The 25,998-nt window shown below is 44.9% G+C and overlaps 1 protein-coding gene across 1 annotated transcript; it reads right to left on the bottom strand.

Moving 5' to 3' along the window:
- Positions 1–541: 541 nt before the first annotated feature.
- prpf6 (PRP6 pre-mRNA processing factor 6 homolog (S. cerevisiae)) lies at positions 542–24,857 on the bottom strand. The gene is made up of 21 exons (XM_010875823.3): positions 24,533–24,857; positions 23,937–24,099; positions 23,726–23,844; positions 23,036–23,114; positions 22,761–22,937; positions 21,841–21,978; positions 21,579–21,673; positions 21,311–21,467; positions 20,527–20,689; positions 18,670–18,788; positions 17,663–17,881; positions 9,758–9,880; positions 9,519–9,640; positions 9,097–9,235; positions 8,859–8,978; positions 5,537–5,713; positions 5,275–5,408; positions 3,133–3,224; positions 2,087–2,201; positions 1,404–1,530; positions 542–1,309 (listed from the first exon to the last, which is right to left on the bottom strand). The coding sequence occupies exons 1-21, from the start codon at positions 24,811–24,813 to the stop codon at positions 1,157–1,159; spliced, it is 3,012 nt and encodes a 1,003-aa protein (XP_010874125.1). The 5' UTR covers positions 24,814–24,857; the 3' UTR covers positions 542–1,156.
- Positions 24,858–25,998: the final 1,141 nt, after the last annotated feature.

The following is a 25,998-nucleotide window of genomic DNA, read 5'->3' as shown; positions in this document are numbered from 1 at the left end:
TTTTCTGTCTAAAAATGCTGCAAAATGATCAAAAATGTATCTGCCAGACAGGGCTGGGGCTGCGTTTGGTCAGATTGAAGCAAAAAAGTGAATGGCCAGTCGGTGTTGGAAAATGTCCTTAATAAGGTACATACAATAAGCATGCTTATTAAGAAATAATAAACTGTTCTTGGATCAGTACAATCAGCATAATTCACAAAATCTGTGCTTCCATTCAAAAGCAAACAACCACACAACACAGCTTATATCCACACAACACAGCTTATATCCTGCTGTTTACAGAACTGCTAAATAACAGTATTGTTTAAACCACCTACTTTTACCTGGATGTATAATATGTAGTTTATGTCCATTATCTGGAAGTAGAATAACAAAAACATGTCAGTTGGACATGAAATTCGAAGTTTGAAACTGTGTGGTTTGGTGACATTAAGTGCTAATTGGCACATGACAGCACACAACTTTCAGTCTCAGCAGTGGCACTTTTGCCACCATTTCAGAATTAATGTATAAGCAAATCTTATTTTCAGATAAGTGGATATTCATTTTTTTGGTGTTTATTAATGAATCCGCCAGAGCAGTTTTAAACAACTGTACACACACAAGAAGTACATAACAAATAACTTGAGTACATCTGGATCAGGCAAATTACATTTTTGTTTTTACACAGAAGTAGAAAAAAAAAAGCAATACCTTGGTCAAATGACTTTCACACACACACATTTCTTTACAGAGCTGGTATCGGGTTCTTTTCTCAAAGTATCCCACAAGTTCAGACAGTCATTTCAACAATTGGCCGACAAAAACAAAAACCACTTAGCAGGATAAGTAAATTCAATTGAAAAATGTAACACTAACATTAGATTAAAAACATTCAGCTCAACAAAATATCCTGTATTCTGTTTCTTTCCCCAACAGCACTGTGCATTCTCACATTGCATAACCTTGTAATTATACACACTGCGTACTGTTGGTGAACCATTGTCAACTCTCATCACCCCAGGCTAGTGTGTCCAAATAGATAATGCTACTACTCTTGAAGACCTTACATGGTTATTGGACAGAATTAGGGGGGGTATGTCCCAGGTAATGAAACAAAGACCTCATACCTAGGCAGAGTGTGTGTGTGTTTGTGTGTGTCTAACCAGCCGATGCCTCAGAAGGTGTTTTTAATCTTGGAGGCGACCTGTGTGAGAATCTCTCCTATCTTCTTCTGCCAGTGAAGGACATGTTTGGACTCAGCACACCACAGTTCTCCGTGACGCGGCTCAGCATTTTCACAGCGTTTACGCACCTCCTCCTGTTGCTCCTTCGGGGGACATGGTTAGGAGAGGTGAGAGACGCACACAGACAGCAACTCAACCCACACCTGCGCAGTCTCTCTCTCACGTGCACGCCCTTACCTCAGTGCCATGTTGCGTCTCAAACTTGTAGAAAAGAGCCCAGGCGTCTCCCAGGTCCGGCTCAATCTTCACAGTCCTCAGGAACCACTCTCTGGCCTTGGTGATCTTACGCTCGCTCCAGAACAGCCTGCCATCAATAAAACACCAGTCGGTTAACTTCCAAACAATGAGTAAGACATGTGCTGTTCTTGTAAAGTGAAAGCAAAGTGGACTGAAAACATGACCGAACTTAAGATTTGTATTCGGTACATGAAACTTCAAGCAGATACTACAAACTGTAATCAAGGGTTCAGTTAGCCACCGCTAGACAAAAAAGTAAATAATCTGATTATGGGAGTGTATTTATGTTTGGATGGCCAAACTGTACTTTTTAATGGTCATTATGTTATCAAATAATTTACACAGGGTCTGTTTGGTGGAAAACAATTGCATATTTTCTTCACGCATATTGAAAATACTTGCATGAAAATCTCCTGCCAATTGGATGAAAATGTATCTCCTCAAAGTAAAGGGGAGTTATACATTTTGTAGTGCTGACAGATAATCTATTGAATGAATTCTAGCAGAGGGTGAGCGGTCATACTTTGGGAAATGATGAGCGTTAAATAGTACGGCAAAGAGAAGTGGAGTGTGTGGGAGTGGATCAAAGTTCAAAGCTCCATCGTTTGTGGTGGGGGTCGTACTTTGCCACAGCCAGAAGGACGTGGGGGTCGTGTTCACACTTTTTCAAAGCGTCAACGCTTTTAGTCTTCCTCTGAGGCCGTGCCTCCAAAAACACAGCTTCAGCCCACAAAATACCTGCACAAAGACACAGATGGAAAGGCAGAGGTTTTTAACACTGAACTATGCCTAGGGTCAGTATAAGGGCTCTTCTGAGATACAATGTTACACAGCGTGTTAAAAGATCTTACCTGTGGTATATGGGACACATACCGCAAACCCATAAAGAACCTTATTGACATTAGGTAACCAGCAACAACTACAACAAACAAAATAGGTGGTCATACCTGCGGTCTAAGCTGTCATATAACATGGCCTTCAGCCAATCAGCATTCAGGGAAAGAACCACTTGGTTTATCACACTACAGTGTTGTTTAGATATGATAACCAAACAGGGATAAGGAAAATAAATGAACATTTTATTTTATTCATGTTGTCCAATAATATCATTGCTGTCTCAATATTATCTTTATGCTTGTTGGCCGTACATGTGCCAACATTCTTCCTTCCATAAGCTTGTTTTGCTTTTTTAAATGGGTGAGCCAACACGTTCTTGGCACTGATTCCTTGACTGATCGTAACTCGTTTCCTCATGGCCCCCTCATCCCTCTGCAGCAAACATAGGTTGAGCAATATGTTTGGAACGTGAAATGGTGCCAAAGTTTCAATGCAACACATACAGAATATTGAGAATAAAAATGCGTGTCGTATCAGCACTTTAGTCAAACAACGCTGTCTTGGTGAGGTCTCTGGCAGTTCCAAGCTATGCTAAACAATGTGGTTCCAGTAGACATCCAATTTGTTTACAGCACCTTTATTTATTTTTTACAGCTTGATCTGGCTAGCCATGCTCTCTCTTTTGCCGATCCCTATACCACGTGGATTTTTTGTATAGGAACAGTCAAAGGGCCAGCGACCAAGCAAACTGGAATCAACAGGGGCTGATTGTGTCTAGCAGAGTGAAAGGAAAGAGATTAGTTCTGGTTACAAACGGGATACTCTGTCTTACCTGAGTTAGGACATTCTTGGAGAGCTTTAGCCATGAGTGTGTTGGCGATGTTCTTCAGCCCTGCCCTGTACTCAAGCCGTACCGACTCCAACCTAAACCAAACACACACACATTAGCCTGATGGAGCACGTCTGAGGCAGTCGTGCCGTTGTGAGGTCCCTTAAAGCTCCAAATAAGACACATTTTGTATTTATTTTCCCATCTCCTTTCATGAATTTGTAACGCCCACAGTGATGAGGCAGCAGACAGCCTGGCTGTAAGAGTATTAAGCAAGTAACTGGAAGGTTGCTGGTAAATAACCCAAGGCGACAATGTGAAACTTTGTCATCCTAATTGCTCTAGTAAGTTGGTGAGGAAAGGTCTACTTGTTTAGCTTGACTATCCGTCTTGTTGACTAATGTTTGGTTTGGAGATCTAACAAAAAAAACGAACAGCGGTTGCTCACAGGAGAACAGTGATTCCATGCAGTGACCAGTGCCAGAGGAGAGTCTCCTATTGGGAAAGCATGATTGCCGGAGATGTTAAGGCAGTTTTTCTCAACCCTGCTCCTGGACCCCCCCCTGCCCTGCACGGTTTAGATCTCTCCCTGCTCCTGGACGCCCCCCTGCCCTGCATGGTTTAGATCTCTCCCTGGTCCTAGGCGCCCCCTGCCCTGCATGGTTTAGATCTCTCCCTGCTCCTGGACCCCCCCCTGCCCTGCACGGTTTAGATCTCTCACTGCTCCTGGACGCCCCCCTGCCCTGCACGGTTTAGATCTCTCCCTGCTCCTGGGCGCCCCCTGCCCTGCATGGTTTAGATCTCTCCCTGCTCCTGGGCGCCCCCTGCCCTGCATGGTTTAGATCTCTCCCTGCTCCTGGACCCCCCCCTGCCCTGCACGGTTTAGATCTCTCACTGCTCCTGGACGCCCCCCTGCCCTGCACGGTTTAGATCTCTCCCTGCTCCTGGGCGCCCCCTGCCCTGCATGGTTTAGATCTCTCCCTGCTCCTGGGCGCCCCCTGCCCTGCATGGTTTAGATCTCTCCCTGCTCCTGGACCCCCCCCTGCCCTGCACGGTTTAGATCTCTGACTGCTCCTGGACCCCCCCCTGCCCTGCACGGTTTAGATCTCTCCCTGCTCCTGGACGCCCCCCTGCCCTGCACGGTTTAGATCTCTCCCTGCTCCTGGACCCCCCCCTGCCCTGCACGGTTTAGATCTCTCCCTGCTCCTGGACCCCCCCCTGCCCTGCACGGTTTAGATCTCTCCCTGCTCCTGGGCACCACCCTGCCCTGCATGGTTTAGATCTCTCCCTGCTCCTGGGCACCACCCTGCCCTGCATGGTTTAGATCTCTCCCTGCTCCTGGGCACCACCCTGCCCTGCATGGTTTAGATCTCTCCCTGCTCCTGAGCAGGGTTGAGAAACACTGTGATAAGGTGTCCTGAATGAGAGCTCTGCCTGGCGTTCAGTGACTTCCTCACAGACCCCTGGCTAACCATAGATTACCATCTTCCATAGAGCCATACTCTTTCCCAACTCTCTCTACTTCTAAATCATGGTGATTAGACACACTAAAGGCTTTGTGTTTCCTATTTTTCCCAGTCTGAATTTCCATCTAGTATGAAACAGCATTTACCCACTGACTTAAACTATGTAGCTTCTAGGTTCTGTGAAGAGAATGAGAGAGCGCAGCGCTCAGTTCAAATATTTGCAGTAAAAATTTTCTTTGGCCGACAGTTTTACAAGGTATACATACTGAAGGAAAAATCCCACACTCCAGGGAATTTCCAGTGAAATGACTATTTATGGAAGTGACCATTAGGGAAGTCTAAACGGTTGAAATGTGGACTAGCTGGAATTCAGAACTCTACATCCAGACACTTGGAGGTTGGAGGCTGAGGTTCCAAGGCACGGAGGTTATTATGCTGCATCTCCGCAGGTACTTTACCCCGGTACCCGGGCTACACCGGTGATTTATGTAGGCGCTAGACTTCCCTGATTCGACTACACGTTCGGGACATGGGACTTATCGTTTTCCATTTCAGGGTACATCAAGACAGTAGTGTTCATGTGATTGTTTTTTTACTGGCACATAAAATGGATCTCTGACAATAATGTTTGCTTGTGAATTAGAGAAAGCCCACATTCCTGTGCGAGCGGATGTCTTACCATAGCTCTGGGCTCTGGGCGTTCTTGAGGCGGGACTTCTCTAGGATGGCTCTGGCCCTGGTCAGTTGGCCGACCCTCTCCTCCAGGCGAGACAGCAGAAGCCACAGAGGTATGGAGTGGGGACACTTCTTCAGCTACACAGAAACAGGCAGTAACATCAGTAACAGGCTTACAGCTCACTTCGGGGCAACTGACTGTTGTTAGCTGGATTTATAGCTCCTATCCAGACAACCCTATTCAACTGATCTCCCCGCCTTCTCACCCCCTGGTTGTAGGCCTCCCGGGCCTTCTCGTTGTGCTCAGATTGCTCCTCAATCTGCCCCCTCATCATCCAGAGCTTGGGGAAGTCCTCGTAGTGTTTCAGAGCCTCAGTGCACAAATCATGGGCAGCCTCGATGTTACCCAGAACCCACTCCAGCTTCACGGACTTCATGAACACCTGCAGAGGGGCAAACAGCAACAGTACATTCACTTTCATCTCATTCACATTAGGACACACTCAGCAACATTATTTGGGCAGACACATAAAAGGCCAGCGTAGGAGATGGCACAGGGGTCCATTTAAACACTAAATAAAATCCAGTTTCAGTGCAGCCATGTAACTCCTCTGGAGAAGCAACCCCTACCCCCGACAAAAGCAACAAGCCTCTTCACTCAGTGATGGATTTCCCAACGCCCAGAGGTGCCATGGTGTTGCTAGGGTTGCTGTCATAAACAAACAAGTGCAAAAAGTGCATAGTACACTGCTAAAAAAATGAAGGGAACACTTAAATCACACATCGGGTCTCGAAGAATGAAAGATATTTGAAATCTAACTCGTTACTGTACATTGTGTAATTCGTTGCGAACAACATGACGTAACAACATCCAATGGAAACCAAAATCAAACACCCAAAATCTAAATGAACAATTGAAGTCACAGGTTGTTCCAACTTGCATGAATTTCTTCATGGCAACTATAATGTGACTCAGTGGTGTGTATGGCCCCCAGGTGCCTGTATCCACTCCCGACAACGTCTGGGCATGCTCCTGATGAGATGACGGATGGGGTCCTGGGAGATCTCCTCCCAGACCTGTATCAGGGCATCAGTGAGCTCCTGGACAGTCTTTGGCACTACTTGGCGGTGTCGGATGCACCGATACATAATGTCTCAGAGGTTCTTAATTGCATCCAGGTTCGGGGGAACGTGCAGGCCAATCAATGGCATCAATGCCTTTGTCATCCAGGAACTGCCTACACACTCAGGCCACATGAGGCATGGCACTGTACTGCACCAGGAGGAACCCAGGGCCCACTGCACAAGCGGAAGGTCTGACGATGGGTCTAAGGAATTAATCCTGGAACCTAACAGCAGTCAGGGTACCGTTGGCTAGCATGTGAAGGTTTGTGCGACTTACCAAGGATATGCCTCCCCAGACCATCACCGACCCACCGCCAAACCAGTCATGCTGGAAGATGTTTCAGGCAGCATAACGTTCACCACAGCTTCTCTAGAATATTTCATGTCTGTCACATGTGCTCAGTGTGAACCTGCTCTCATCTGTGAAGAGAACGGGGCGCCAACGGCGCACCTGCCAATCCTGGTGTTCTCTGGTGAATGCCAATCGAGTTGCACGGTGCTAGGCTTTGGCACAGGTCCCACTAGAGGGTGTCAGGCCCTCCCGCCACCCTCATGGAGTCGGTTTCTGACAGTCTGTTCAGAAACATGCACACCAGTAGCCCGCTGGCAGTGTTTTTTTTTAGGGCCCTGGGAGTGTTCCTCCTTGCACAAAGGAGCAGATATCGGTCCTGCTGCTGGGTTGATGCCCTTCTACAGCCATGTCCAGCTCTCCTCGTATAATGGCCTGGTATCTCTTTGAGGCTGCACTGGGAGACACAGCAAACCTTCTTGCGACAGCTCGTATGGATGTGCCATCCTGGAGGATCTGGAATGCCTATGCAAACTGAATGGGCTGTAGCTACCGCCTCATGCTACCAGTAGTGACATGGACAGTAGCAAAATGCTAAATTAGAGAATAATCAGTCAGGAAGGATAAGGAGAGAGCAATTGTCTGGGGTCCCCACATGTAAAACCATTCCCTTTTTGGGGGTTGTTTTGCTGTTGTGTCTCCAGTGCACCTGTTATCACTGTAATTTGCACTAAAACAGGTGACACTGATTCACAATCGCTTATGCTTCCTAGCTAAACAGTGTCACGACCGCGGCTCATAAGTCATGACAAAGAGGGAGTCCACACGTATAAATTAGTTACAAGAGAATAATTTAACTAAATAAACCAATAGATAATCCTGTGAGATGTGATAATCAGCATATCAGTAATGTAGCAAGTGGATGATGGAAATTACTGGGTGAAAGCATATGTACGTAACCCAATAAGAATAAAGTCCAGACGGTGTGATAAACGCTGAGAAGTCACACACCCTTGCAGAGAGCAGAACTTGCCAATAGCCCTTAAGCAGATCAAATGTACTGACATACACAGGTGAACCAACCTGGTCCACACAGTCCTCCTTATGAGGTAGAGGGAACGAGTCAGACTTGATGTCATTTACCTTGGGGTGATCTGTACAAACTTCTAATAACATCACCAGGCTTGATGTGTGGACTCCCTCTCTGTCACAACCGTGGCTATCACAACCTTATTTATTAACTAAATAAACCAATAGATAATCCAGTGAGATGTGATAATCAGCATATCAGTAATGTAGTGAGTGGATGATGGGAATGACTGGGTGAAAGCATATGTTGAAAGGTCCAGAACAAAACAAAATCAAACCTCAGAACAACTCAAAATCCCCCGTGCTTCCAGAAGGGAGGCCCCCTAATGACTGAGGACAGCCTAATAAGCACCAGCCACAGGTGTGCCCAATATCACAGACGGCCCTCTTAGCTTCGCCCACCAACCTGCACACAACAGGTAAGCAGCCAGAGTGAGAGGGCCGTCACAAGATTGATATCCCTGAAGTTTAATAGACCTGGGGTTATAGTGTGATTCCGTGTTCCCTTAACTTTTCTGAGCAGTGTAGTATAGAAGCATTTAGCTCAGTGTCCATGGCGTTAATGGCGTCTATCATAGCCGTAATGTGGGAAACATTTAGTTAGCATTCTCAACTATATACCAGTGTTATGGCGTTACAGCGAACATTATGTAAATGCTGTCATTTAAAAAAAACCAATTACTTCAACACACAACACACGCTGCAGTCTCCTCCATCTTTCAATGCTTTGCTTTTGTTCATTAGCTCTATGAATTCATTCTGACAAGATAGAATCCATTTGGAAATATCCCCTAGAGGCCATTTCACCCGACACAGCCACTGATGTTGTGCAAACAGGAAGATGGATGAGTGCTGGGCTTACTTCAATTCAATTCCTAGGATCAACAGATGGGTCTTGGCTGAGGCAGACAGCTAAAGGATAAGAGCAAGATGCAGCAGAGCACAGATATACTATCTGCTGTCACCTCCAGATCCAGTCCCTGTCATCCCCCCAGCACACACACACACACACACACACACACACACACACACTTACACACAGCGTGCCCGCGCGCAAGAGCATGCACGCACTCCCGTACACTCACCCTGGCAGTAGGAGCACTGCTCCGAGCCTTGGCCAGCAGCCGACGGGCCCTCTCATACTCGTTGTTCTCTGACTCCAGCTTGACAGCAGCCAGCCAGATCTCCTCACTGTTTGGATTTGCCTGGAAACACAAGAGTGGAGGTTTTCGGATACGTAACCGTACCAAATCCTTCTTTGTCCCATCGCTCGGGTGGCCCCGGTCGCCACGACGGAAGCCGCCAGGTGGGGAAGGCGCTCACCTGAAATGCCAGAGCCAGGATGCTGCGAGCCGCGGGGACATCCTCGGCCAGCCACTTGGACTTGGCTCCCATCAGCCACAGCACCTCGGCCTTGGGGCAATGGGCCACCGCCCTCTGTAGCAAAGCCTCCAGAGACTCCCTGGGAGAGACACAATGAGAGAGAGACAGAGAGTGTATGGGGTATTACAATGACATAAAAAAGTGTATGTAAGTGTTTTACAGCAACAACATATATAAGGAGTGTTACATAGATTTGATCACCAGACGATCACTCAAATAAATGGCCAATCAAACAAACGGACTACTTTTGAGTTAGTGCCCTAAAAGGCCACGGTTCTAATGTCTGCTCCAAGTTCATGGAGGTTTACAACGTATGGGGAACCAACGGTCAGTGGAACAGTGGAAGCGCCGCAACAGCATACCTGGTACCGTGGTTCTTCTCGAAGTAGGCCGCTCGAAGCCACACGCTCTTCTTGCTGGGGAACATCTGCAGGGCGTGGGCGTAGATGGCACGGGCACACTCCAGCGCCCCGTGGGACACACACTGAAACAGAACGCCAGTCACATTACACATTTCGGAAAACCTCACACAGCGATTCCAGGTGAGGTGCCGCCTCCAGAGACTAATGGGGAGGATATATAAAACGCGGGTGGTGCTTACACTCTCGGCGTCCTCCATCCAGGTGTGTTTGCAGTCCTCCTCCTCGATGCCAATGCCAATCACCGCCCGGATCACTGCTTGGCACGTCGCCACACTGCCTGCCTTGTCACACTCCTCTGCATCCTGTGAAACAAGAGAAGTGGAGAGAGGGCATTACAATGAGGAGTTGGGACGAATGGGGGGGGGGGGGGGGGGGGTGTATATTACAAGGGGAATGTGCAAATGTGCTATGAAGGCAAATTAAAAGCAAATGGCAATACTAAAATGTGCAATTAAGGCAAATAGAGGAGGGCAGAAAGATCACTAGTATTAGGTATTGTGTATGTTACAAGTGGAATAATAGTTGGTCAGGTACAAATGGCATTCTAGATGTAATGCTACCCTACTAGGAGTTCCTTGGTTTTCTTTGGGCCAGGTTGTTGTCAGCACACCCTCCCACCAGGCGCATGACCTCCTCCCTGTGGGCTGACTCATTATTGTCACTAATCAGGCCTACCACCGTGGTGCCATCTGTAAACTTGACGATGGTGTTGGAACTGTGTACAGGAACGCAGTCGTGGGTGAAGAAGGAGCTGATAGGATTTTTAGCGCTTCCATGACTGATCAAAACTTGTTTTCTCATGCTCTCTCCTGACCCTATATAGCCAGAAAGCATTCAGATGCTCTCAATTTCTCCACATTGCGTTGTATTAAAGACTTAATATAACTTACCTGCTGTCACCGAAACAACTGGTGCCACTGCATTTCCAGCCCACTACTTTTGCCCACTAGAATTAACAAGCAGTCTAGCGACTACGTGTGACGACTTGGGCCCCGGCAGGTTCACTCAAGGCAGAAGAAGGGCGTGTGCATCTTTCTGGGCACCTAACAATTTGGGTATACACTTTCCTGGTCAAGCAGCACAGCCAGGAAGTGATCTAATAGTTACCATGTAAGCAGTAACTTTTAGATCAAAAATCAACCTGTGGCCAATGGGGTTCCTGGGGCCTGGGCGGCTCCCTACAGTACACACGCCCAATACCTCCCATAGCTCTTTGGCATTCATGAACCAATCTCCATTGCATTGCAACAGAATATACGAAGCCAAGATTGTTTCGAGGTTTTGAATCCTGTGTTGGGACTTGCAAAATAGTATAATGCTGGTGAGGCTTTTTGGAAGATCAACTCTACAAACATTTGCGAAAAATGACGTATTACACTCTACATCTTACAGGCATTTTAAACAAACATTTTCAGCATATATTACAGCCTAGTGCTTATATTACTGTAAATGGACAAGTCAATGGTGTAGCTACTTTGAGTCTCTCCTGCTTTTTCATTGACAATCTGATTGTGAAAGAAGGGAACCTGTGTTATGTAAATTGCCCACTTTGTCATGATTCCCGCCACACATAATTCGATATTTTAAATGACTTTCTACAAACGCCAAAATGTATAACAATTTATTATTGGTAAATATAAAATCACTAAATAACTTCATCTAGAAAGAAATCTTATGGTGTGGGAAACCCTTGTCTAAACAAACCCTCAAAACAATATGCTGAACTCTTACATAATCTCAGATTGTTGGCTGGCCTTTAAACGAGAAATGAGGAAATAAATAAGACTGCTAATTGTGGTCAAAGGTCTCGTTGTGTAACATGGTGCAAGTAGAGGTTGGGAGGAACAGGCAAGGAACTGGATAGTGCTGACCATGACAGACCTGCAGTCACCCCCGCATTGCAAACACATCTGCCTGTTTGGTCCTGCAGCCTTGAAATAGGATCGCAGGATTTGTTGTGCCAAACCCGTATGGCAACACTAAAATCTACAGAGGAGTCATTTAACACCGTGTAATCCATGGCAACTCAGGCATTTGGGTTAAAGGAGACAGAGAAGTGATTTTAGTCAACCCAACAATGAACTGAAAAAGAAAATGAGGATTCAAACAAAGGTTGGAAAAGTCATGAATATGTAAAAGTCATGAATATGTAGACCCGTACAGACCAGGGAGTACCACAAACATCCCCATACAGCCCAGGACAACTGACACAGAACAGTGTGTTTGGGTAGTTTCATACATCTGAAGGTCATGAACGGCCAGCACGGTCAGGACTCCCAAACAACAGTTACAGGTTTGAACCGACACCAACGGCTTTTCAGGCGTAAGAGGAAGGCCTTTCAATTTACACACCAAGGCAGCAAAGTTCAGCTTCACGTAGCTGTCAAATGTGAAGCTCCCTTCCAGGATGAGCACTTCCCCGCACATCAAGAACAAAAGACCAGCCTTTTCACTTAGTAGCGAATGAGAAGTAAACAACACATTTGACGGCGCTTTACTTAACATAGATTGGGGGCTGAATTGTCATCCATAATCCAAAGAACAGAAATAGAGCAACACATATACTTAATAAATATTGGAGGCCTAGTCCCTTCCCTGGTGTGTCCGTTTAAGGGATGCCGCTGCCTCACCATTTTGTCTCCTCATTGCCCTGAAAACCTTGTGTGGGATGTGCATACTGAAAAACAGATGTTGAATATTAACTAGGGCCAACTCGAGTGGCCTCTCGCTCGGTGGCCACAGACAGAGGGGAAATGTCAAGCGTATAAAGGATGACGAAATACGCCTGGCGCAGCTCCTCGGCTAGCTCACCCGACTTGCCAAGTGTTGTAGACATTACCACAGTATGAGAGAAATCCAGGGGGTTTGTTGATCATGTGTGCCTACGCACAAATCTGTGTGTAAACCAAGCGTGGTTGTTTATAAACAGGAACGTTTGGTTGAGAATGTTCATACATTTAGGCACAGCCATGACCATGGGTACGCACCGATCCAAGTTTTTGCCATGTGTGAATAACATTTTCCGAAAAATAATTAAACGTTACAAATTCATTGGTTATCCACTGCACCGTTCATGTGACATTTCTTAACACGCAACAATAGTTAGTCATTTGACAACATCAGTTAATGTGTATTGATGAGAATCCATATAAAAGCAGTACATTGTATAATTATACTAGCCTCATGTAAAAACATTGTTGCATTATTATAACAGACTGAGAAAACGAAGAAAAGGAATGGGAAGCTGATTCTCTGAAGACATACGCTGCATTTGTAGAAAGCGGCCTTGCTAGATTTGTTTTGTTGTTTTATTTATTTTAAAACGTTTATTACAGAGGCAAAATAAAATTACTGCCAACCCCTGTCGGGTTTAGTGCAACAGGGACTCTTCAATGGGGCCTTGTAAGTTTGGCATTTCACTCAGGATGAGTCAGTCGCTAAATGGCCACAAAACAATTTCATATACTTCCCACTGTCGACCAATGGGTTGGAGCCAAGAACAGGGACGTCACTAGAAAATCTTGGATCGTATTGGGGGGTCAGGGCATACGACCCAAAACAACTTTTCATCGTGAATTGTTTGAGTAACAACGGGTGCAAAATCTATCAACATCAGGTCAAGGTTAGCTAAAAGTATACCTGTCTCATAGTTTGTGTTAGACCCTGATCTAATATAACTTCAATTCTGTCCAAATACAGAAATTAAAGTCTGCCCTCATCCATCCAACACCAACAAAAACAGCTGTACTATGTAGCCAAAATACTTTTGTAACTATAGATCATAGTAAATGAACCTCTACATACAGTGGATTTAAAAAGTCTACACACCCCTGTTAAAGGGTTCTTGTGATGTAAAAGAATGAGACAGGGAGAAATCATGTCAGAACCTTTTCCACCTTTAATGTGACCTATAAGGTGAACAATTCAATTGAAAAAAAAATCTTTGAGGGGGAAAAATATGAAACTCACAATAACCTGGTTGCACAAGTGTGCACACTCTTAAACTAATACTTTGTTGAAGGACCTTTTGATTTTATTACAGCACTCAAGTCTTTTTGGGTAGGAGTCTATTAGCATGGCACATCTTCTTTGCAAAAGTGCTCCAAATCTGTCAAATTGCGAGGACATCTCCAGTGCACAGCCCTCTTCAGATCACCCCCCCAGATGTTCAATTGGATTCAGGTCTAGGCTCTGGCTGGGCCATTGCAAAAAGGTTAATCTTCTTCTGGTGAAGCCATGCTTTTGTGGATTTGGATGTGTGCTTTGGGTCATTGTCGTGCTGAAAGGTTAACTTCCTCTTCATCTTTCTAACGGACGCCTGAAGGTTTTGTGCCAAAATTGCCTGGTATTTGGAACTGTTCATAATTCCCTCCACCCTGACTAAGGCCCTGGTTCCAGTTGAAGAAAAACAGCCCCAAAGCATGATGCTGCCACCACCATGCTTCATTGTGGGTATGGTGTTCTTTGGGTGATGTGCAGTGTTGTTTTTGTGCCAAACATACCTTTTGGAATTATGGCCAAAAAGTTAAACCATGGTTTCAACAAACCATAACACATTTTCCCACGTGCTTTTGGGGGACTTGATGTTTGTTTTTGCAAACATCAACTGGGCTTGGATGCTTTTCTTTGTAAGAAAAGGCTTCCGTCTTGCCACCCTACCCCATAGCCCATTCATATGAAGAATACAGGAGATTGTTGTAACATGTAACACACAGCCAGTCCTTGCCAGAAATTCCTGCACTTCCTTTAATGTTGCTGTAGGCCTCTTGGAAGCCTCCCTGACCAGTTTTCTTCTTGTCTTTTCATCAATTTTGGAGGGACGTCCAGTTCTTGGCAATGTCTCTGTTGTGCCATATTTTCTCCACATGATGATGACTGTCTACACTGCGTTCCATGGTATATCTAATGCTTTAGAAATTCTTTTGTAACCTTCTCCTGACTAATATCTTTCAACAATGAGATCCCTCTGATGCTTTGGAAGCTCTCTGCGGACCATGGCTTTTGCTCTGAGATGCAACTAAGAAAATATCAGGAGAATCCTACTAGAACAGCTGAACTTCATTCGTGATTAATCAGAGTCACTTAAAATGATGGCAGATGTGTAACGATTCTCTTTAACATTAGTTTGAATGTGATTGGTTAATTCTGAACAAAGCCACATCCCCAGTTCTAAGAGGGTGTGCACACTTATGCAACCAGGTTATTGTAAGGTTTTTATTTTACAATTTCCCCCCTTGAAGATTTCAGTTAGGTTTTCAATTTAATTGTTCACATTATAGGTCACATTAAAAGTGGAAAACGTTCTAACATGATTTATCTTTGTCGTATTCTTTTACATCACAAAAACCTGGCATTTTCACAGGGGTGTGTAGACTTTTTATATCCACTGTACATATTCATGATTACTCTGAATTACTCTGAAATTGCTGTGAAATATTTAGTAAAAGGGCAAAGAAATATTTTGAGAACAAAATATTTAAAAACAAAACTCGCTATCAACCACACTATTTTGGCTAGACAGCCCCCACTGCTTGCAGTGCTTCTTTTTTTTTTGCTTTTAAAACTTGAAACAATGAAGCATTGAGTTAAACTGACTAACATTTCTTATGAAGTTTACTTCCACCACAAACAGCATCAATGAACTGTTAAACGTTCATCCATATCGGTGTCCATGGCAACAGTGACGTTGACGCAACCTGTGAATAACAGTTTATTATTCAGGTAAAATTTCGAATTTTAGCCTAGCTTCTACAATTCTTAAACTTCTCTCCACAGATTGCATTGGGGAAGCAGCGCATGAAAAGGCTATGATTTCAGGGGCGCCTAGCGACATCCCTGGTCAAGAGTTCTGTCATTTGCCATTTATGGGTTTCTAAAACAATCTGAGAATTAGACAGCACCCAGATAGATTGAGATTAAAAGCACCATCCCAAGAATAGTATATGAACGGAACAGGATTTCACTCAATTTGCAAGTGATATGCTGATAGATGCTTCTGAATCTAAAAGGTATCAGGTAGAACGCATGACTCGTTCATTCTACAGAAACACAATGATGGCATTTCTATAGGCAACATGAAAGAGCGTTTGAGGATGAGAGACGATGATTATTGAATAATCATTTAAAGATCACCATACGTCCCATTCCTAAAGACACTCAACATGTCCTAAATGTCCTATTTCTTATTTTAAAAAGTTGGATTACTGCTGTGGTGGAAAAATCTGATGTTATCTACTGGTGTGCTTTGTAAATGCTGTTGTAAGCATGTTAATCTAAAGAATTAGTGAGCATCTCAGTGAGAAACATGCAAGTACTACCTCTTCATGTCAAGCCAGACAAGAAACTGATTTATGATTAGTGACAGCATTGTTTATGTTCTGTTTACCTCATGATCAGTTCAGGACTGTGTGGACTGACAGTTGATTTATATCTACCATTTGGAGGACAGTTTATTATCTTCATTATTTCCTAAAAGGGTAAATAGACGTCACCTATACGCCTCAGAAGAAAGGGAATTCAACAAGGTTGCGTTATGCTGTGCAACCGTCTTCCCCAAGCTCAGAATAAACAATCATTGAAATCAGAAACACCCGCCTTCTTTTCTTTAAGCAGAGATATCCACAACACTAGTCAAGTGAGCAAGAACGGAGCAAGACATCTAAACCATGCATTCAACATTTCATCTATAGCAATAACAGCAAAAACTGTGCCAACACAGTACAAATGTAAGTAGTAGGCTACAAGCCCGTTAGACAGCATGACACCAAGCAATATTTAGGATTCTTCTGTTGATCATTAGGACAAAATCCTGTACCGACTATCTTCTGCCTGCCGCACTGAAAATCCTCTTCAAAGTAGTCAAGTATATATATATTTGACAGAGTCTTGATTATATTGCGACTATTTCTGGTGGAGTTTCGAAGTAAACATCCATGCATGCTTTTTGGGCCAGGATAGACAAAAACTTTGCTGGCTACAGCCTTGAGTAGCTATGTTATAGTACACCTAAAATAAAAAACTGTTTACATTACGCCAATTTCTGGTGGACTTTCAAAGTATGCACCCGTGCATGATTCTTGGGGTAATATAGGCTAGATAAAAAAGCCTCAGGCAGTAAAAGAGTAGGGGTATCCATGATTCTCTCATCTTTTATCTTGATAAAAAAGTTATCGTCACCTATATTGATAATTATTGTATCAATGCCATTCACTAATGAAAGAAAGAAAAACATTATTCCGCAATGAAATGAAATAGCTTTGTCTGTGTTAAGTTCATATTCAGCCTCACTAGCAATTGCTCAATTCTTATGACTGTTCCAAGTAGTAAGTTAGTAAATACTAGTAAGACTATTACTGGCTAATAAGCTGTTAAAGCAGTCAGTGGCAAAAGCCATACAGTTCATAGATGCTATTTGTGCTGGAGGTAAACTTACTAAAAAAAAACATAAGTCAGTTTAACACAATGATTAATGGTGTCTAGTGAAATATTCAAACTTGCCGTTTTGTTAAGGCATGACACAATGATCCAATGTCGAGATGCTATACCGACACTGGGGGAACGTATAGCATCGTGGTGTGGTGGTTAAAGACACAGTCCCTCATGTGGGAGACCCGGGTTGGAATCCAGGGAGAGTGACAACATTGGTATCACTTTTAATTGCGGGGCGGCTGAACACGGCTTGCCTGGTACCGTTTCTGGTTTCAAGGGAACCGGAGGGCCTCCGTTACTTGCTTATCGGATTCAGTCAACTGAATCCGCAAGTGTCTCCACGATGATTTAGTTGGAAAGAGAATAAATTCTACTTCACAGTGGTATCAAAACCATTTAACTCTGTAGTATTTATTTTCTATTTATGCAAACATGGTTAACTGTAAGAAACACAGCGAGTGCACTGTAATGTAAATGTTGGGGGCTTATCGCTTTTAAACTTGTTCCAGTGGTTGGCAAAGTCATTTCAACCACCAGTCGATAGCCAGGGTGACGTTAACAGGACTCCAGACTGTTGTTCATGCAAACGCTGAGTGGGACTGGTTTAGACAGCCGATTCCCACAGACAACTGGAAGAATGGAGCACACGCCCTCACCTGTATCCACTGTTCTCGGTTGATCTCCACCCCGTTGGCCCTGAGTGATGTGATGGCTCTGTCGATGATCTTCTCCACCATCTGCGTGTTGCCGTTGGCTTCCTCCAGCTTGGCAGCCGTGATCCAGATGTGGCGGTCCGTTGGGATGTTCTCACGGGCCTTGTTCAGGACACGCCGGGCGTTCTCGTACGTCTCCAAGCGGGCCAGGGCCAGCCATAACTACAGAGAGTGAGAGAGGTCATCGTGGTGAGGGTCTACAATCTCTACATTTTAAGTTTTGGCAGGCAGGGTTTGGAAGGCAGAATAGGATGAGATTGGAGTTTCTAGGTCAGAATCTATAAGAGAACAAGTAGACATGTATTATTTCATGACCTTCGGTAAAAAAATAACCACCTGTAAAAATAGTACTCTGTTTATTGATAAGAGAAATCTATCCAAAATCCTGATATCTGAACACACTTAGTCCATAATATGCAGATTTTATGGAATAAGAGTAGTGGCACATCCACAGAAGCCTCCAAGATTAAGTTGCTTATGTCTCTCTCTTTGCAGAACAGAAAGCCACAGTAGCGCAGTCAGAAGGTTTGTTTACCCTGAACTACGGTTGCCATGAAAGCGTAGCGTTTTATCTTAATTTTATGTTTGTTTGACGACTTGTTATACTCGGACGTAAACTGAGCAGAAGGCAATATTTCGGGAACTGACCAGGGAGTTATTTAATATAACAGTAAAATCACAGGGCCCTTCACTCGAAAAATGTTCCAGTGTTACGAATGAATGGTAATAAACCACTGCTATCCGGGTTCATGAGTTTATTAAGAGGTTCTCCCTGGTTGTTCTCCCGTAACAGACTTTCAATGGTTTTTATGGAAATACATTCAGATCCCCTAAAAGCTGCACAACAAGGCCACGTGTGTGTGTACGTAGATACGCGTGTACGTAGATACGCGTGTACGTAGATACGCGTGTACGTAGACACGCGTGTACGTAGACACGCGTGTGTGTACCTCCACACTGGTTGGACAGCACTCCACAGCTCTGCTCAGCATAATCCGGGCATCTTCTGGCTCCTCCAGCTCTACGGCAGTCTTCCACAAGCGCACAGACTTTGACACGTTCTCCAGAGCTGTGGAACACAATGACAGATTACATATACACACACTGTTCCATGAGTATCTTGTGCGAATAAACCTGACACACATCGCAGCAAACGTAGTAGGTTATTTTTTTTATTATGGCAATCATTGTGATAATAGCATACCATTAATTAACAGCCTGGAGAGGGACAGACAGGCACGAGGGACAGGGGGACAGACAAGTCAAGAGCGTCAGCCCGAAAAGGGTAGCCCAGACATGTTGAGGCCGATAACACTTTCACAGGAAGCACAGCATCTATCTCTGTCACAGAGGTATGCTGCTGGGAAACGCACTGTGTGTGTGCGTGTGTGTGCGTGTGTGTTTAATGGAGCTCTTAGGATGCAATGACAGTGTGTAAATGGGGTGTTTGTCATTGTAGTACCGTTTGGGATAATGAACAAGGCTGAGAACAAATTGAACTTTAAAGTGAAACAGAAGGCCTTAGTTCTAAAACACCATTGTCCCTGGCTGGACAGTAGCCTTTTGAAATGACAATACGTAGCGGCTTGTAATGGCAGTTGCTCAAGGGAAGACCTGCCAACTGTCAAGAATTTTTATGAGTAGTTCTGATACGGCACTCCCGACCGCTGACCTCTCAACAACACAAGTGTGCCATTCACAAACCGCTCGAATGGCAAGTGCCATGTTGAAGCCCTTATCAAACATTGGTTTGATAAGGATTCAAACTGATGTCTCTCTTCAGGCTCACTCTGCATCGCAGTCATCCCCCTATGTCAGTTTGAAAAGTCAGTGTGAACAGTATGTTTTTTGGAACTCCTTCAGTGTGAACAGTATGTTTTTTGGAACTCCTTCAGTGTCAAGTGCTTCCATAGGTTAGAGAACTTGCCACTGGGGTAGCCGCTGACATCTTTCACTTTTTTTCATTATCAATGTGATCAACTAGTTGTTGTTGTTTTAGGCATTACAACTAAAGAGAAGGTGTGTTCTCATTATAATATAATGTAAGTCTAACTGTGTAAAGCAGGCATTTTGCAAACAGAAAATATCAATACCATCTGTTTCAAGACAAAATAACCAAATGGGCTTCATTTGAACAATAGTGGGCGACGATAAGAAAACGTCTACCCTTAAAACCCACTGGGGAAGAATATTCCCATTTATAATAAGATCAAATGTGAGTTATGTTCGCTTGACAACTAGCATGTTGGTGCAGTACACTAAGCTCTGTATCTCCTGTAGGCAATTGTTTGTGCTATTGGCCGCAAGCTCATAAATCCAACTCAGTTGAGCTGGTGATAAGACTATATTTAACATCCAAATTAAATGGCAATATACACATCACATGAATCTTTTACCAAAAATGTAATTGAGTACTTACACAAAATACCAGAAAATATGATTATCAAGGCATTTTCTACACCCTAAGTTTTTCCTGCAACTTCTAGGTATAATATACTGTATACATGGTATAGGCTACAGGCTGCTTTAGACTACAAGCTAAACCAGATTAAATGTGTGTTTTCTGGTCACAAGCATTCAAAAAGACCTGCAATTAGGTCTGTTCGGTTTGTGTTTTATAAGCCCTAACTTTCCATTCCGCTGTTTGGCTAAACTTCACCACCCCCGGCTCTTTTAAGCTCAACAGACATGTCCAGGTGACTGGTTTGATTAACGTGTGTGTATCACGGGACCATTAACAGGACACACACGCTGCCTGAGAACGGCCGCGTCCGACACGGCACAGACGCACAACGGCAGACGCTCACCCTTCCTGAGGACGCGTTTCTTGGCTCTGACGTCAGTCTCCAACTCAGCGGCCCGGATGTAGATGCGGACCGAACCGGGGAGATGACGCACCGCCTGGGCCACCACCGCCTTGGCCGTGTCCCCGGGCTGGAGCCGGGCCGCCTCCAGCCAAACATCCTCACTCTGACGGGACAAAAACACATATTTAACTCAGACCTTTTGGCTTCTTCTAGCATGTAGTGTGAGGCTTGGAGTATGGATAGGGTGGTGGGGTCTTTTCCTTTATTGTGTTTTGTTAAGTTACTTTTTTCCCCCTTTTTTAAAGCAGTTGGTGATGTCTAGTGTTTAGCTTCTGATAACACAGCCAAACAGAAGCCTAGACCGCAGGTATAAAACTTACACCTCCAGTGTTTGAGTGTTTTTGACGGGTTTCGCTCGGTGTACTTGATTAATGAATTAAAGTCACTGAGCAGGTAGGATCTCTCCTTACCTGGTTATATGTACCTAATACTATGTCTGTAATAAAGGGCTCCACTCTAAAGAAAAACCTTGTCTCAGCTTGTCCAACCTGTTTCAAAATAAAGGTTAAAAAAAATCTAGGCGTTGAATGAAAGGGGAAAAAGATTACACCAGAAGACACTAGCCCCTCCATTAAAAGAGTGAACGCTTATGAAGGTCACATAAGCTCCAAAGTAAGGAAAAAACACAACGGGATGCCAAAGGTACATTTGGAACAGCTAAGTCACTTTGATGTGTGTGTGTGTGTGTGTGTGTGTGTGTGCGTGTGCGTTTTGTGGATGTTACCTTGGGACACATCTCTGTGCCCTTCATGATGAGGTTCCGGGCCACCTGAAGTTTCCCCGTCACCTCCTCCAGGCGGGCTGAGGCGATCCAGGCAGGGGGGTGGTGTGGGTTGGTCTCCCTCACTGACTTCAGCAGGAGACGGGCCTTCTTAATGTCGCTGTGCGGACAGAGGAACAATACGGTCAACAACAAATGCAACACGAGGGCAGACGAATGCATGTCCATAGCCTATCGCAGAGGGTGTTGTGCGTCTGTTTGTTCTCGTCACCTGATGTCACCTCCATGCGTGGGGATCATAGAGTTGAGGTCAGTGAGGTAACCTTTAGGGTCCACCACCGTCTGTCCACTCACCGAGTCAGACACCTGAGAGGAAGGAGATGGACGAAATGACATCAGGACAAATACACTAAACAGGAAGTAAAGGGCACAACCATAGAGATAAATACATCCTATTACCACCACACCCGATGTTGTTTAGAAAACTAGGCCAGAGTATGTTGACAAGCCGACAGGAAGACGTGGTGCCTTACCTGGCTGAGCCTCATGTCCATCAGAGTGTTCCTGGCCTGGCCGATCTTCCTCATGTCCAGCTCTCCTGTCCCAGGGGTCATCAGGCCGGGGGTCATCCCTCCTGGGTACGGGCTTTCCAGCCCCCCAGGGAGGTTCAGCTGGAAACATGGAAGAAGCACAAACAGGCGGATGAGTTCAATAATAACAAGAAACGAGGCAAGCCTAGTTCAGCCGGCCCGCAATAAAAAGTGTAGCCCTCTCGAGATTTGAACCTGGGTTGCCCACATGAAAGGCTGTGTCATTTTAGCGGGGTGTCAGTATAGCCTTGTCTCTATCCTGACCAAAACCTCTTTTGCCACTGGCCGTTTTAACAGTTATTTGACCATTTGCGAATGACATTGATAGAGTTAAACTGACTAACGTTTCTTACTAAGTTTACCACATATAGCGTCTATGTAAGCCGTTTTAACAGCGTATTAGCCAGTAATAAGCTTTACCGGTATCTACTAACTCGTTATTACAGGCTTACGATAATGTAGTTACTGGAGGTTTTAGCCAGCAAAGTTTTCATTGATAAGGAACATATCATAATGCATACTTGGCTTCGCCTGCAAGGAGACACGAACTCAGGACCTATAGTTCACAGTTCTGCTTCTCTAACCACTACGCTATTTAACAAGGTATACTCAGTAAGTCAGTCAGTCACTCAATAAGAGACATTCACTCTGCTTGGCTGGTTCCGCTTACGCGGTCCGGCAAAAACAAGAGACTGGACTTCCTGGTATAGATAGGAATCTGGATAATTTTCCAGAAGGCAGAAGCTGCCTCCTACTGGCACATTATGGAACTGTAACACGTGACAAAAGTGTACAAGCATGAGCCTGAAATGTTAATGAGTGTGACTGAGAGTGCAAGAATGTGCGCATGCGCACGTACTAACCCCCTGCAGTGGGTCCACAGTGGTGTGTTTGTCGCCTGTGGTCAGGTGTTTGGAGAAGAAGCTGTCTGGAACAGGAGTGAGCTTCTCATAGCGTGGATTCCTCTGGCGCTTGTTCCTCGCATCGCCAACCTCCGGGATGCTCAGCCACTCCTCGTCTGACATTCCGGACAGCTTCCGCTGCACAGACAGAAAGACAGCAAGTGAGATACAAGGGTAAGAGAGTGTGCAAACAACAGACAGCTCAAAGGGTTGCCACTGAAAGCACGGCGACCGACCTTGAGGTCAGAGAACTGCTGCTGGATCTTGGGGCGCTCCATACGGTACTTCTCGATCTCATCCTTCTCTCTCAGCTCCCTAGTGAGCACAGGATAGGTACAATTACCACAACACAGCAGGGACACATATGATCAGGTCCCCTTCAATCAGTTGATTTACAGGTTTTCGGATGTGAAGGACATCGAAGGGAACGGACATGTCACCATCTCGTCAGCTTGTCACGCCATGGCAAAAGCTGTGATTCAGGTGCATTTCCAGCGACTTAAGCTCAACATCTATGCAATATGAACTTCACTTGTCACCCACGACGATCACATAGACTTTATGATGTGGTGGGAATGTTTTACGCAGACCTACGCAGTCCAAAAATAAATCACATGCAGGAAAAGTGAACACCCACTGCCTGGAGTCATACATACACCTCATAAACACACACGCTACTGGAGGGAAGCAGTTTAACACAGTAAACAATTACATGCAGGTTGGGAAGGTTTCAGAGTGAAAGTCTGATGTCGGATGTGTTCCGTGAGAATGAGCAGCTCCAAACAAGTCCAACACACACACACACACACACACACACACACCCGGGAAGAGCGTCAAATAATTAGGCCTCGGGTCCTCTCATCTCATCCAATGGGCTTTGAGGAGGAGCGAGGGCACATGGAGTATGCAGTTGTTGGTTTTCCTACCTCCTCTCCTTGCGTCTCTCGTCCATCCGCTTGTCCAGGGCAGCATAGATGGCGTCTGCCTCCTCGTCGTCCTTCTCATATGGCCCACTGGAGAACAGACTGCCAGCGTAGCCGTTGAACTGAGACACAGGGGGAAAGAAAAGGACATGTGACAACGCGTCCCAAATCGAGGTTCACCCGAGCTTGTCCCTGCCGAACCATAAGCGAGCACCTCATCGTAGTTGGTGTCGTTTAGATCCTCTTCATCATCCTCCTGGTTCTTCTTCATCTTGTCCCCCACCGTCCTCTGGCCCGGGGGAGCGTGGCGGTCGTCCACTGGGTCGTTGGCATCTCGTGCAGGACCGATATCAGACCGGGTGGTGAAACCGGTGGCTCTAGAGTGGCGAATAGAACAGATATGGCGCTTCGAACACAGATTGATCAGGACTGTTTTCTTCAATCATACTCCTGGAAAGACACGACGTCTGCCAGCTTGGATTCTGTTGTGTTTATGAACTAGTAAGGTTGCATAAGCAATTTTGTAATTAAGTCCCTAACTAGCAGCAATTTCAGGCGTATTACATCGTATCATAGAAAAATGTATTGCAGGCATACGTTTTTGAGACGTCCAGCAACTTTCTACTGACAACGGTTCATTCAAACTTAGTAAGTTTCCCTAGTTATGTAGCTAAGCTAACTGACCAGCATTGTGCCTGCTTGCTTAGCTATGTGGCTAAGCTAACAGGCTAACCAGCACACTTTGCATGCTTACCTAATTAGCTGTGGCTAAACTAAAGTAACTGGCTACCCAACATTATGTGTGCTTACCCTCTGCCGAGTCCAGGTACATAGCCTAGCGGCGCGGCCATGCCAAGGAAGGGCTTTTTCTTCTTGCCCATTAACGGGGAGGCCATGGGCATTGGCGGAGGCTCGGCATTACGCCCACCACCCCCCGAGCCTCTACCAGAACCCTGCCCACCACCCCCGGAGCCTCTCCCAGCATTCTGCCCACCACCTCCGAAGCCTCTGCCACCATTCTGTCCGCCGCCCCTGGAGCCTCTACCAGAATTTTGGTTTCTGTTATTGTAGTTTCCATCTCTGCTAGCCATCGTTGCTCTGCCGACAAACACGGTTCACTTCCGGAATAACAACATATGCGCTTCCTTTTCCAATCAAGATAAGTTTCTGTAACAGCGCCTCTTGCGGTACACAAGTTGTGCGGTTACAGCTAGTCCTGCCAGGCTCTACCAGAAGAGGGCAACCGACCACGGGATATTGTTCGGTCTACAAGGAAAACCTAACTAACTCAGGCCCATTTCACATGTCCCAGACATTGCAACTGAAAATGTACCTTTAAAATGTTTACGTATTCTAGATATTTGTTTCAGTTAATTTATTTGAGTACACAAATAGTTAAGTGAATTGTGTGGTAATGTATCCTCTTTTGAAAAGGAGCTCCATAACTCACCCTATCGTTTTTGGTGAGTGCCAGGTGAGTTTTAAGTGCCATGTCTGCATTTCCCCATTATAACATAATGAAGGTGGAGAGTGGCACTATCCTATTTCTTGAAAGAACCTATTTAAAAACATGGTTAATCAAATCAAATTTGAAAGTTTTACAATGAATTGGCACATTTTGACAGACATACATTAGCTAATATCCATCAAACTGTGGACACTTAAGCCTTGTTGGATAGTCCATTGTTAAACACAGGACAGGATCACTGATATAAATGTACTGTAATTACATCCTAATATGACATTTCTGGGTTGTCTCTCTTGAGATGAAGTGGCTCCGCCTCTACATCAATTAGATTCCATCACATTTAACTTCCGCCATCCAAAACCCAGGCCTCAGTCTTTTCATTTATTTTCATTTCCCTCCAGGGCAGGCATTATTTCATTTCTGGGAGAAGACGCCATGATGGAAATGGGCTGTCAGTGGCGTATGAGGATGTATAGCTTTTAACTGCCTAGAACCATTTTACAGATTGAGAGCTGAATGGGGCAAAACAATACGGACCTGGATTCAGTCAGCCCTTGATTAGGCAAACATATAATTAAAGATAGTTGATAGCATGTACATTTGTCATACAAAATGATGAATGGTGTAACTACAGTATGTTTGCATTTGTATCAATGTAAAATGCTGTCAAACCCAATGTATAGACTTGTGCTCCCACTCAATATTAACACTTTGGATTCAACTAATCATCATTAATGAGAATCAGGTTTTAGTGCTAGAAAACATGCAAAAATCCACCTATCAATGTTCTGTATTGAGTAACACGTAT

Source organism: Esox lucius, chromosome 12, assembly GCF_011004845.1.
Source record: "Esox lucius isolate fEsoLuc1 chromosome 12, fEsoLuc1.pri, whole genome shotgun sequence".
Taxonomy (NCBI): Eukaryota; Metazoa; Chordata; class Actinopteri; order Esociformes; family Esocidae; genus Esox; species Esox lucius.
The sequence above is the reverse complement of the archived record's forward strand: the minus strand, read 5'-3'. Positions and strand labels throughout refer to the sequence as shown.